The sequence below is a fragment of the Phalacrocorax carbo genome, chromosome 8 (genome assembly GCF_963921805.1).
Source record: "Phalacrocorax carbo chromosome 8, bPhaCar2.1, whole genome shotgun sequence".
Classification (NCBI taxonomy): Eukaryota; Metazoa; Chordata; class Aves; order Suliformes; family Phalacrocoracidae; genus Phalacrocorax; species Phalacrocorax carbo.
The window spans coordinates 23,068,903-23,082,401 of record NC_087520.1 but is presented as its reverse complement, the minus strand read 5'-3'; the positions used below and the strand labels follow the sequence as shown (position 1 = coordinate 23,082,401).

The 13,499-nt window shown below is 45.3% G+C and overlaps 1 protein-coding gene across 5 annotated transcripts in view; it reads right to left on the bottom strand.

The window, feature by feature from the left end:
• The window catches only part of NLRC5 (NLR family CARD domain containing 5), a 54,403-nt gene that overhangs the window by 6,148 nt on the left and 34,756 nt on the right, over positions 1-13,499 (bottom strand). For 4 of the 5 annotated variants that reach the window (XM_064459099.1, XM_064459103.1, XM_064459101.1 and 1 more), the window contains 19 exons: positions 13,328-13,411; positions 12,758-12,841; positions 12,037-12,126; positions 11,015-11,080; positions 10,432-10,515; positions 10,272-10,355; positions 9,567-9,653; positions 9,024-9,104; positions 8,425-8,502; positions 7,954-8,037; positions 7,215-7,298; positions 6,440-6,523; positions 6,264-6,347; positions 5,487-5,570; positions 4,477-4,560; positions 3,555-3,638; positions 2,381-2,464; positions 1,085-1,168; positions 839-922 (listed from right to left, as the gene is read on the bottom strand). In XM_064459099.1, the coding sequence (XP_064315169.1) occupies positions 839-922; positions 1,085-1,168; positions 2,381-2,464; positions 3,555-3,638; positions 4,477-4,560; positions 5,487-5,570; positions 6,264-6,347; positions 6,440-6,523; positions 7,215-7,298; positions 7,954-8,037; positions 8,425-8,502; positions 9,024-9,104; positions 9,567-9,653; positions 10,272-10,355; positions 10,432-10,515; positions 11,015-11,080; positions 12,037-12,126; positions 12,758-12,841; positions 13,328-13,411 (1,578 nt within the window). Of the gene's footprint in view, positions 1-838; positions 923-1,084; positions 1,169-2,380; positions 2,465-3,554; positions 3,639-4,476; positions 4,561-5,486; positions 5,571-6,263; positions 6,348-6,439; positions 6,524-7,214; positions 7,299-7,953; positions 8,038-8,424; positions 8,503-8,738; positions 8,858-9,023; positions 9,105-9,566; positions 9,654-10,271; positions 10,356-10,431; positions 10,516-11,014; positions 11,081-12,036; positions 12,127-12,757; positions 12,842-13,327; positions 13,412-13,499 lie in introns of those variants that run through there. The other variant, XR_010374225.1, reaches the window with a different exon arrangement.

Genomic DNA, 13,499 nt, shown 5'->3' with positions numbered 1-13,499 from the left:
CCTAGGTCTTGCAGATCTATATCCTGATAGAGGAGTGATCTCAGCCTAGGAGTCTGTACCCTGCCAGCACCTCAGACAGTGTTAGTCTTCCTTAAACCTAGAGGTAACTCAGGACTGATGAGGCTGCTGCTGTCTCCATGGGGTCTTGTGTACTACAATTAAAGTTAAGTTCCCTCTAGTGCAAAGGGGCAAATTGCTTTTAAAAAGACATAATCTGGCACAGGTTCCTGGCAGGCTTCTCGCTGAGATTCTCTTGGGCTGGTGAACGCATGTCAGAATGTAGTTAGCCCATCTATGCTGTTTGTTGAAAACACGTTAAACATCCATGCATCAGAGCAACCCTTTATCCCAGTGTGGAGAGTGAGACTGCAATTGGTGGTATACCCTGTTCACCTACAGGCTAAGTTCACTTTGCTTTGAGCTCTCAACTCAGCCTCTACAATTGCACAGAGAAGCTCCCACTCTCCTCTGAGACCCAAATGTGGCCACCTTGTAAAAAAAAGGCAAGACTTGGACCATGGAGAACAAAATGGGGAATTTGTCCTGCCTCACAAATCAGGTGCTAAAAGACCAAGGATAATGGACAGGGTTTGAAGATCAGTGTTTTCCTCCATATTCTGTTCAGCTCTTCCCATTCAGCTTTCAATAAATTGCTAGTTATACCAGGAAATTTTTAGTAGTGAATTTTGTCAATTAGTATATTACTAGTAAATTTATTACTAAAAAGTACTTAGTGGTAAGTATCAATAAGTTTTTATGAGGATCAGAAGTAAAAAGCAGTTAAAAATAGGAGCAGACCTGTGTGTTGAAGGGTCTCCCCATCCATTCCCACACTCACATTATCTCCTCCAAGGAAGGGCATTGCTGGAACCCATGAGAAAGTGATTTTGAAGCATCATCAGTGATTCTGCAGAGTTTCAAGCTGAAGTAGCAGGAAGAGAAAAAACAGAGGGCACAATGTGCTCATGTCAGAACCAGTGGGGAATACAGCATGAGCACTGTCTGCTGTGCTCCTGCCCTAGCAATGCTACAAACAAAGCCAGCCACACTCTGTCTCAGCAGCCTTCAGTGCCCTGGTACTCACTCAATCTTCCGGAGGTGTTCAAAGCATGGCAGCCCCTTGGACAAGGCATGGATACTTTCTTCCCCAAGGTTATTTTCTGATAAACTGTAACAGGAATGGAACAGCTTTGAGTGGCCACAGAAAAAGCAGACACAGACAGAGAAATGCCACCACCGAAACATAACTATGCGAATTAGCAAGTCAATAACTCGTACCTAGACTAAATGAGGACTCTAGACAACAGGGACAAGCCAGATCAGCACATGGTAACTCAGGGTCAATTTCCTGCTTGGTAAAATGGGAATGTCAGCCCTGCTCTAACTCGCAATATAAGTCCATTCAGCACTGAACTGCTTGCAGACAGTAACGTGGGGTTATACCAATGGCTAAGATGGACAGACATGGCTCTCAGAGACTCAGGGGGCAGCAGTGACTGCCTTCCAGCCTTTACCAGGGTGTGCTGCTCTGTTCTCATCTACAGGCAAACACAAGCCATGGCAATACCTCCCCTGCTGTAACTTCTCACACATAAATTACCAGCACCCTAATTCATCTTGTTAGTTAAGAAGGGAAGGGAAGGGAAGGGAAGGGAAGGGAAGGGAAGGGAAGGGAAGGGAAGGGAAGGGAAGGGAAGGGAAGGGAAGGGAAGGGAAGGGAAGGGAAGGGAAGGGAAGGGAAGGGAAGGGAAGGGAAGGGAAGGGAAGAGGAAGGGAAGGGAAGAGGAAGAGAAGAGAAAAAGAGAATTTCAGTTGGAAGGGACCTACAACAATCATCTAGTCCAAATGCTGGTACAATTCAGGGCTGACCAAAAGCTAAAGCACGTTGTTAAGGGCATTGTCCAAACAATAAATAAACAAAAACATAACAATAATAAAACATAACAAATATATAACAGTAAACAAACACATAGCAAAGAACGGTGACATCAAGACACAGCAGGAAGAGTTAATTTACACCTCCATTCTTTCAGTTCCATATTTAGAAATTCTACCACCCTCCAGGTTACTGCATGTAGTAGTTGAAAGGCACATGGCTACACAAAGCCTCGCAAACAGCACTGGCAGACAAGATTTAACATCTAAAGTGATCTAAGCTGCCCTGCAGGCAGGGCACTATAGTGGCCTTCAGAAACTGTCTCCTCTCACCCTACAAAAAGTGTCTAGGAGAGGTGGAGGGATTGCCCTCTGTGGAATCACCCTGAGCAGGGAAAGAACCTACATGACAGCCTCAGGCCTGTGAGCTGAAATTATTCCCACCTCCGGAGTGATACCAGTCCATAAGTTTGGCACCATCCCATGCGCACCTGCCATGGCCTACCTTATCTCTTCTAGCAGCCTAGAGGCCACCAGGGCTCTGGCCAGCTTCATCCCTCCTGCCGGCCCAATGTTGTTGTTCTGCAAGCTAACAAAAGAAACATACGCATTGGAGGATTATTTTAGAATAAAGCTGTAACAAAAGGTCATATTTAACTTGCCAAGAAGATAACCGCTACATCTTTTGGATCAATGCTGGGTGCTGGTAATAACCTGGGATTCTTGTGGATTAGTTGTAATGGAAGTGCCTGGAAGACAGGGAGGCAACAGTGGGGGCCAGCAACGTGGTTAGCACATCACATAGCCCCTGTTGCTGTCAATGACACGTAGGCCTAAGGACATGCAATTTCAGCAGATGTGCCCATGCTCACAAGGAAGGAGCAGAGTCAGCCAGTCGTTGCAAAAGCAAAGGCTGCATAGTACCACCAGGAGTCTGCCTCCAGCTCTGTCCACATGGGATTGGTTTGAGATGAGTGAGGAACAGCCTTAAGAACAAAGAGCAGATGGGAAATCTCATGTCTGCAGATTTTCCAACACCTTTCCAGAGAAGGCAAGAACCTACCCAGAGGACTAAAGTATCCCACCACTGGGATTCCTTTTCTACATTATCTTTTGATGATACCTTAGTCACAGGCTGGAAAACACACCACTAGGCTAACTGAGCCCAGTGAGCTCTTCTAGCTCACCCATTTCTTGCTTTGCTACTGTAAAACAGTATGAGGAAGTCCTGCATGTTAGGGCCCTGGAAAGACACCCATAAAAGGTTTAAAAATACAATGCCACTGAGTTCAGGGGGAAAAATGACCCAGAGGTGTTTGCACAAAACAGTGAGGGCCCAGAAAAGGTGCTCATATTTATGCTTACATTACACAAGAATGAGAGGGCAGCCAGAGACATTAGAAACTAACATACTCAAACCCAATTTTAAGGGTTATTTTACTGTATATACAATGCCTGGTTCATCTCTAAAGTTAAGCTTGCAAGAGATTATGCAGGAATAGTTCATGTGGCTTGATGCAGCAGAGTAACTGTGGAGGGTTTCTCAATCCTGAGACACTTAAAGTCTAAACAAGAGACCAGTGCACCACTGCAGCCTATGCATTCTTCCATGCCTTCTTTCAACCATCCCACATATTCCCAGGATACGCAGCTTTCGTGGGGCAAAGGCTGACACTTACTGCAGGATCTTGAGGTTGGTCATGTGAGGCAGGCACAGGGCAAGTTTCACTGCCATTCTGTCTCCAAAAGCATTCCTTGATAGTCTGGAAGGAGCAGAAATGAAACGTTACTGGTAGTGAAATACAGAGTCTCATTCCTCACCTGTGTGTCACCCACACATATCTGTGACCCCCATTCATCACCTACATGTGCTGAAAGAATCTAATGTCCACGATTCAAAGGACACTGAAGGTGGGAAGAAAGAACAATGAGGTTTTGTAAACCTGCAGCAGAAGTTAAACAGGGAAGTAAAACTGACTCACACTTCTCAGGAACACACTGATCTCCCTTCCTGGCTGGGTTGCCCTGAGTTGGAATTACACCAAAACTTCACTTTTTAAAGCGCCCTTAGTCCAGTATGCTGTAATCTGAAGGTTATATGAATAGCTCCAGCATTTTAACTGTAACAGAAATAACTTGTCCTCATTTTTTAAAAAATTATTTCTTTAATATGGCAGGGGCACATTTGTTCTATAAACTGGTGTGCAATGGAATGACTGATAATAGATCTGGCTGAGTAAAGCCTCTATCTGTCATCTTCCCTCCATTTTTGCAGCCATATAGATTAATGCTGATTTCTTAGGCAACACAGCCCATATGCCTGTGACACTGCCTATTAAACTGCAGACTCAGTTCTTCTTCACTGATGCAGTCCATACAGTTTTGGGGAATCTCTGAGAGGTTACAGCGAACAAGCAATCCCCAAACCTGCTGCACCCAGCACCTCACATTCCTATCCCATGTAGCTGTGAGTTTTTGCCTACTCTCATAAGAATCAGTGGTAAAAATGATTCTGGCTTTACTGGAGCCAGATTAAATTTGGTTTCTATGACTTGATTTTTGCACAGCTTCCCGAAGGAACATTGGAAGTGACATACTTACAGTAGTTCCTCAATGTGCTTGCAATAGGCAAGAGCTTCCATCAGCTGTTCCCCTCCAGCAGGACTAGGACTGTTCCCTGAAAGGCTAAAATAAGCACAAACAACTCTCAGTGACTCAACAAGAACCACAGTGTACCAGCTTAAGATATTTCACTGTTTGCCTGCCATGATGGGAGACCTGGGGCTGCAATGATGGCCTACATGGGTGTGGTGTGTCCAGAGACACAGGTCTCTGGAAAATGGCCTGGAGATTTGTAGTGTGTTTTTGTCAAGTACTGAGTCACTTCTACCCCTGCATGTACTGGGGGAAGGAGCAATCTTCCCTCTCCCAGGGAATTTCCTTTTCTTTTTCGAATAATTTCCAGGTTTTTAATTTCAAAAAATTACAAGGCATACCTCAGAGTAGAGCCTAACAAACAGCTTGGATGCTCTAATTTCTGCTCCCTTGGAGGAGGGACAGTTTGAATCCTTGTCTCTGAAAAAGACCCTTGTCTAGAGACCGTGTCCTTACTTTGACACATTCTCAATTTCACCTCTACTTCCACTAGAAGAAAGCAGCGCAGCAACACAACACTGGGAACCCTACATAGCCTGAGGAAAGGTGCTGCTTGCATGTGACTTGTACGATTCCCCACAGCTTGCAGATTTACTTTCCAGGACACTCCCAAGCTAGAGATCTTTTCATTCAAACAGCTAGTGAAGGCTGGCAAATGCCCACCGCTGTCTCCAGGGGTGACTGCACGAGGACATGGGTGTAACTTTAAGTCTCAGAGAGTCTCTGCACTGGCAGAAAAAGTTGTTGCCAGTCCCAGCTATACATAGGGAGGGCAGGAGAGGGAACACCTTCCATTGGTTCAGTAGATTTTGTATCAGGTCTTCAACCTGACATTGAAAATACTGGAAGGAGGTGGATAATTGTATAAGTGAAGGTGGCACAGGGCTTCCCACACAGGCTTCCCCACCAACTGTGGCCATAACCGAAATTGCGGCAAACAAAACAAAGGGACTCACTTGATTCTCTTCAGGTTTTGCATTTCCAGCAGGACAGCAGCCAGATTTATCAGGCCTGCATCTCCAATCTCATTGTGGCTTAAACTTTAAAGAAGAGAAGAAAGGCTGTGTTGCAAAGGAAAACGCTAAGTGTCAGGCAAAGCATGAGAACTTATTTAATGCCTCCCATCTGCTGGATGACACCTCTGACCTTGGCAGCAGAATCAGAGAGCTGCTTGTCTCAACTATGTCATGAAAGACTAATAGCTGATAATAAGGCATTAAAAAAATTGCAAAGAGCAATCAAAATTGCTGGATATTGTTAATGGGTGGGAAATTACTTCAGCGAGAATACCAAGACATGCAACAGCTGGTTGTTATTTCCCCAACTACTACAGAGGAGAACGGACGGAATCCAGCTAGACAGAGGGACAGAAAAGCAGAGCAAGCCTGGTGTTGGTCTAGATTCAGATCTTTTCAGAGGAGAGAAATGCTGGGTCCAAGGCTCTCCCAGGAGAGAATGGGGCCTCTGGCTCTGTTCTGGATCCCAGGGATTCCAGGAAAGATTTAAGTCCAGAGGCTGTTTAATCCATTGTCTATGTGACTGCAGCAGAGTAGACCAAACTCTCCTCTTCTGAACATCAAGCTCTGATTTCCTCTAGCCTCACTTCATACTTGAGCATTTTCCAATCTCCCTGCTTTGTTACTTCATGTATAGGCACACCTGGGTCTCTCCACATGTTGGTACTAGCGGTCACCTCTCTGCTGATGAAAGACTGCAAAAAGGGAGAAACTTACTTGATTTCCTCTATGTAGTGCATATTCCTCAAGGCTTCTGCAAGTCTGGAGCAGCCATCATTACCAATACTGTTATGGTTCAAGCTGGAAACAACATCCCCAGGAATATGGACATTAAGCTAGTGTTATTCAGTATCACAAGCTCGGCTAGAGGCAAGCTGCAGTCACATACTTACATAAGCTTTTTCAGAAATCGCATTTCACAAAGTCCCAGCACAAGCACAGGAATGACAGCACTGCTGAGTTTCATGTGGCCCAGGCTAAAAGATGAAATAACACAAGAACAACTAACTACCTGTGGGCAGTCATGTGAGCACTCCAAGCAGAGAAGAGCAGAACAAAGGTGGAAGAGAAGTGGGAGCATATTCTAGTCCCTGTGGATAGTTTGAAATTTTGTTCTCTAATACAATTCTCCTGGGTGTGTTTGGATCCTAATAAAATACCAAGAGAATTCCAAATCTCTGGAGCAAGAACCCAGCCCCTCATAGAGCAAGGTGCTACTGTGACCATAAGATGGTAAAGCTCTCACAATAGCCACACATATGGTCAAGTGGCACTTCATAACAGAAGGATGCCTTACATGTAGGTGCCTGGAAAAGCCATCTCTGTGCAGGCCACCAGATCATCCTCCAGGAGTGAAACGCTGGCTCTGGTATTGCTGCACGGGAAACACTGCCTCCCAACTGGGACATGATCCATGCAAAAAACATCCACCAAAACGCTTTTATTTCTCCACTGGACGTTCCCTGCCACAGACTACTGATCTCTGTCCCTCTTACTCATTGTTCATTGCAAATAAAAAGGAATTGTTGCTTCTTCCCTATCTGAAGTCCTCCAGCATTCAGGAAAACTACACCTGTCCACAGTACAGGCAGAATCAAGGCTGCAGTTTAACTAAAGCTTCTAGAAAGACCTGGGAGGCTCTGGACAGCCTGGTAACAACACACTCACTTGAGCTCTTCAATGGCCTGGCAATTCTGCAAGCCCGTGATCAAGTAATCGATTCCAGATGGCATAATACTGCTACAGGTCAGCCTGCAAAACAGCAAGGATTGAATGTCAGGTCTGAGCACACTGAAAAAGGGGAGTTTACTTCACTGACAGACAAGCTGCCCCATCCCAAACGCCAGCCACTATAGACATCAGGGACCAGTAAGTTTGGAGAGATTTCCACACCTCCCGTGTACAGGACTATGAGGACTAGGTAGTTCAGAGATGTTCACATGATGTACATATACCAAACAGCACAGTCTCTGCCTGGGCCAACCAAGCCCCACAATTTCACTGGGCAGAGATGCCCTTTACGAGCTTACAGTTCTTCTTCACAGGCAGTTGAAGAGGGCTGTCAAAAGGAGTGAATGCTATTCATACCAGAAAAAGCTCTTTTACACAGTCAGCTGGTAAATGCTTACCTGCAATGCAAAAAAGAGCCAAGATCTCAGTCTCAAATTGCTTCCACTTCAAAAAAGGGGAAGAGGAAAAAACTTCAAGACATGCACTTCATGTCCCTATAACGACCTTTAGCATGAACTCCAGAGAGCTGTTGAGTTTGCAACCTAGGCACAGCTCCGGAGAGATCACAGAACTCATGGCCATATTCCAGACAAAGAGCATTTCAGAGAGGACCAGGGTGAGGCACAGGGTTGAGCAAATGATAAAGATGTGGAAAAGATCACAGCTGGGGACATACCCAAACTTCTTCAGCTCTGAAAGAGGTAGCAAAATCCTGACCAGCATTTCTGCTTCATCATCATGGAGCTCAACATGACACCATCTGCAAGAACAGAAAAACAGGTCTGGACTATGTCCCTGATGGTGAAAGGTCTGTACCAAGCCTACAGCTAAAGCACACCAGTGCTGGGACATTGAAGAAGTGTCATGACATTGACACTTGGCAAAGTCCCGTGGGAGCTCTCAGTCACAATAAGAGTACAGGTTATCTGGGCACAGGGGAGAGATTTAGATGCCTTGAAAGGATACCCCAGGAAGCCACTAGGTCTATGGGTCTTTTCTATTTTCCATCCAAATGCTCTGAGTAGGTGACATAGAGGACAGGGACTGGGACCTTGCCTCTCCCCTGTCCTGCTGTATGATCTTCTGCACACACAAAGACAAGCTACTCCCTTCCCAAGACAATCCTCTACAATGCCTGGCAACTCACCTCAATTCCTGAAGCTGAGCACATTTTTCACAAACCCTTTGGTAGAAGCAAGCATGCTTGACTTCTGGCAGATTCAGTCTGCAGAATATAAACACGCAATGCAACTGTCAGTGATGATGAGCAGACACCCACTGCAGTGTCTGGTGCCCCTTAGGGCCAGGCTTAGATCAGAGCTTTGCAAGTGCCCTCCCTGGGCTTTCTTGTTATGTCCCATCTACACCACAGTCCAGTGCAGAGAAACACAGACCTTCCCCAACTGCACAATAAGACAGCTGCTGCCTTCTTCAGCTACACAAAAGGAAAAAGACACTAACATTGTTCTCTCCCTACACATTCATGCAGACCCCAGCATGTCTTAAGTGTCTCCTGAGTGTTCCTGGTCCTGTGAAAAAGGTAGGTAGATTTTTCTATCTCATGCAGGTCCAGTACGGGCCTGAAAGACACATGAACATGAATAAGGTTCCTCCTGCACATGTGGCACAGAGGCACTCTGAGGCTGAACCCATGGAGACCAGAGCCTCAGACACTCTGAAGATATTTTTCATACATGGCAAGTTTCAGAACAAGCAGAAAATAATGACAAATAGTCACTTTCTCACCTGCTAACAACAGATTCCACCTTCTCCAGGCAGTGTGGGAACTTTACACCTAACTGGAAGAGCGTTTTGTCTTTACATATCCTGGAATGATAGAGATTAGAGAACATAATAAGCCTGTGAACTCTTGAGGGACAGCAAATGCTATTTTCCAGAAGAAAAATCAGGAGGACTGGATGGGACAGGACTATGCTGGTGCATGAATGCTGACCACCCATCTCTGAAGAGATTTGCATCATTTAAACTAGTTCCAAAGCCAGCCTAATCTGGGCACTTTTTCTCCCAAGGGAGACCAGGAACATGGTCTGCTTTCTACTAAAACTAAACCTTCTAAAGGTGTTCAACCACAAACCTTCTAAGCACTTCTACCTGCCAGACATTTGGGCCAAACTTGCTTCAAGTTGGCTAATGGCTTACAAATGCTTTGGAGACAGAGAATAAAAAACAGAAGAGCAAGTTAAAGTGCTGACTTCAATCCCATTTCCATAAAAGTAACAGGCTAAAATAAAATATCTACAAAATACTAGAACTTGAAGTGCTACTTACATGACCTCAGTAATGTTTCCATAGGCCTGGACAGCCAGCTCAAGAAGGTTCATTATACTTTCTTTACGTACCCATGGCTCTTCTATGCTGCAGAGAAGAATATAGGCAGCTCTGCTTTATTCACATGCACAGATCCATCTCTGCCTCTGTAAGCTGAGTGCTCAGCACTCTAATATACACGGAAAGGCTGCTTTGCTCATCAGAATGATGTCTACATAGGAAACAGGATGCAAACTGGGAACAAAGAAGCAGCCCAGTGTCCCTGCAGAGGCGGACACAAACATCAACTTCCTTTCTGCCTGCCTACGACTGACGGCAATGAAAGGGAGCTCAGCCCTTGCGCTTTAATGCAACACATTTTGGGAGAAATGAAGAATTTGTTACCCAGGTGAACCATGGGATGCTCTGGCAAGACCTAGTTAAGGACACAGGAGGAATGTGTTCACCAGGATTAGCAACCTTCTTTGTAAGGCAGGTAGAGCTGTACAGAGACAGCACAGGTTATGGCCCCAGCTTTATTTCATGCTTAGTATGAATCAAGGACATAAAGCCGAAATACCAGTAACTTAGAGTCACTTGTGGGAATTTCTCAGGCCAATGTTACCTATCTTTGGAAGGGGCACAGTTCCTTTTTGGTTTTGATTAAAGGAGATCGTGGATGATCGGCCTCAGATCAGTATCTAAAACAGCACTGTGACACAGTACCTGATTTTCAGAGGACGCAGATTTTTCCTCAGTGAATGCAAAAGTCTCTCTGCAGCCTGGACTGTCATGTTGTTATTTGAGGATCTAGAACCAAAGGTCACTGTAATGAACAGCTTACAAACAAGCCCAGCCAAATGGGTCCAAACAGCCATTAACTCACATGTACTCTGTCAGACCAGTGCACTTTTCCAGGAGTGAGTACAACTTCTCCAAGTGTTCTGGCTGAAAGTTGCACTCTGCAAGCCTGAAAGGACACAAAGGAGAACAGTCTTAGTTCCTCACAAACAGTTTAGGCTTTCTGATGCAGAGATCTCAGGCATCACAACCTTTCCCCACAGAGACAGAGGACTGCACCAAAACCTTAAATGCCTTACAGGGCTTCCAAAACAGGTTGTGGCAACACTTCAAAAGCACCTGTTGAGATGTTCTGACACAGCATACACGTATGCTAATGGTGCAGCTTTTTGTAGCGCCCTGTGCTATGACAGGAACTGTAGGGACACCTACAGGTTCCTAGGTGAAGAACAGTCAGTGGCGAAGCAGTGAGAGAAAGGGATGTAGGATTCTCTGTGATCTGAGAAAGCCCTGATCAGAAGGTGTATCAAAGAAAATGTATCATCTGTTAGTGTAAAATATCACCATGCCAGGAGCTAGGGGCTACAAGAGGTTTTGTCTACCTTGTCCCTAGAAAAAGGACACCACCTTTGTCAAAGAAATCACAAAAAAAATATCTGTACTGTTACCTCAAAATCTTTCTTGGGTCATCTCTGCTTGTCAACTTGATGATTAAAGTTGCTTTGGAGCACAAACTGCACAAAGAAGACGTGTGTGTAAGATTTGGAGGGAAAATGACTATTTTCCCAGTGGTCAGAATTTAACAATATATCAAACTGCAGAAAGCAACACAGTGCAGCAGTGACAGAGATACCTGGCCCAGCTCACCTCTCTGTACAATAAACCAGCCCAGGGAAATGCTTCAATAAGGTTTCACTAATGCTAAATTGGCATAAGGCAGCACTGGTGGCTGGAGAAACAACCTGATCTGCCCTGCTTTTGCCTGCCTCCTCCTGTCCCTGCACTGTCTGCCAGACTCTGGGGAAAGCTAAAACAGGTGACTGATTTGCTTTAAAATAGCCCAGCCAAAAGATTCAGCACCCACAGTTGACTGCAGGAATGCACGGAAGTGACCCTGGTTAAATTTGTTTCATGACAAACCGACTGGTCTAAGTGAACGTAAACACTGATAAGGGCAGATCTGCAGCACAGCCTTGTGACTTGAATCCATGAGAAAAAACAGTCATGCCAGTGCAACAAGTCCAGAAGCCCTGGGCTATTTTTGCCAGAGAGGAAAGGAGATAAAGATGCAAAGCCAAATAAAGAACATTAGAAATTGCTTTCAACAGACTCACTCTAGAATTTCAACATACTGAAGTGAATTAGGGACCATATCTTTAGAGAGCAAATGCTGAATTGTGCCATGAAGTGGTTCATTTACAGATACATACATGACAACAATTAATACAGCTGAATACCTGTGTATTTACAGACAAAATTACTTGGCCCTGTGGAATAACAGTTCTGCTAGCTTCCTCCTTGGCAGCTAGGTTTAGCTAATAGAAAGGACATAAAAGCTTTGCACGCACTTACACATAAAGATAGTTGAAAACATGGCTCTTGTCTTTATTACCTGAAGATCACAAACTTTCAATAATTAAGAGGAAAACATACAGGGAAGAATCAGAAATTAGTGAGGAGAAACACAAACCTGACTTGAACTTCAGTAGTATTTCCAGACGTGGCAAAGGCATTTATGAGATGCAGAACTCCATCCTGAGAAATACTATTATGGCTGAGACTGCACAGAAGAGAAGGAAGGTTTTTCAGGTGTTAAGAGTCAGGGTTGTCCCCAGGCTCCTAAGCCAGAGGCAAAATTCAAGTTGGCATCAAAGGCAGAGCAGTTTGTGGGGTGCCGGGCCCCTTCAGCTGTGCTAAATGCACCAAACCCCTCCAAGACATAGCACTGATGACTTGGGTGACACAGCAAGTACAACTTGCCTCTTGCACTACAGAGGCAGCCGACTGCCAGAGCAGTTGCTTCCCCACCAGAAAGGGAAGGGGAGAGGCTGGTGTAGGGCACAGCTAAGCTCACAGCATCTATGCGCCTTGAGTTATTCAGAGGACAACATATGCAGAAAAGTGATAAAACTGAAACCTGGGGCACTGGACCAACTTCTGTCACACTGCCCCACTCCGGGTCTTGTTGCCTCCTGCTGACACTTATAGAAAGACTTTTACTTACTTCACAGGGTTTGGATCAGATCCTGAGTTACCCTGGCCTGGAGGTCTTGAGCTGTGCTCAGGCTCACTCAGACCTTACCTTACCTGCTGAGGCAGGAGTGGGCAAGAAGCATGACAACCAGCTTCAGGAGGCATCATGTGAACACCTTTCTGCTAGGGCACCTCACATTCACAGTATGTTTTCTTACTTGAGGTTACAGGAAACGGGCACTCGATGCAAGTGGTCCAAGAGGCACCTCAGGCCTTCATCTCCCAGCTGATTCCTGGAGAAACTGAAAGGCAGAAGAACAAGGTGGCCAACCAAAACTCAGCCTTTTAAGCAGCATTGCTCCTCTGAGAAGCTTTGAAGGAAAAAGCCAAACTTCCTGGACTTAAATCCCAGCTCAGCCATTAAAGGCCTGTCTAAAACAAACCGCTGCCCTACAAAACTACCTCATGCGTAAGCTCCAGAGCAAGCTCAAATGAAAAGCTCTGAACAAAAGCTCAGAGCAGAGCTCAGATGAAGGAACAAATGCCTCAAAACAGTCACAGAGTAAAAATGCCAAGTAATTTGTCCCACCAGCTCAAGCCCACTTAAAATATATATATATAAAGGACCTGTATGATTACTAATAAATTTTGTTTCTAAATAGTCTGGATGAGCACATATACACATGCAGACAGGCTGGGAAACCCCAGGCAATGCTGAACCATGTCAACCCAGCTGTCCCGCAGTGACTCCTGTTCAAGGTCATGGTAACAACCCAAGCTCCACTTACTCTACTTCTGCCAGCCACCCACGCTGCTCCAGGACTCTGCAGAGCTCATCTATCTGCCCTTGACCAATGGCACAGTCTGTCAGCCTGTGTATGAGACAGCAAGAGAGTTAAAGCATGGCCGGCAACCAGGCTGAGGAGGGAGAGCTTCATTTTTACACCAGTCTTCACAACG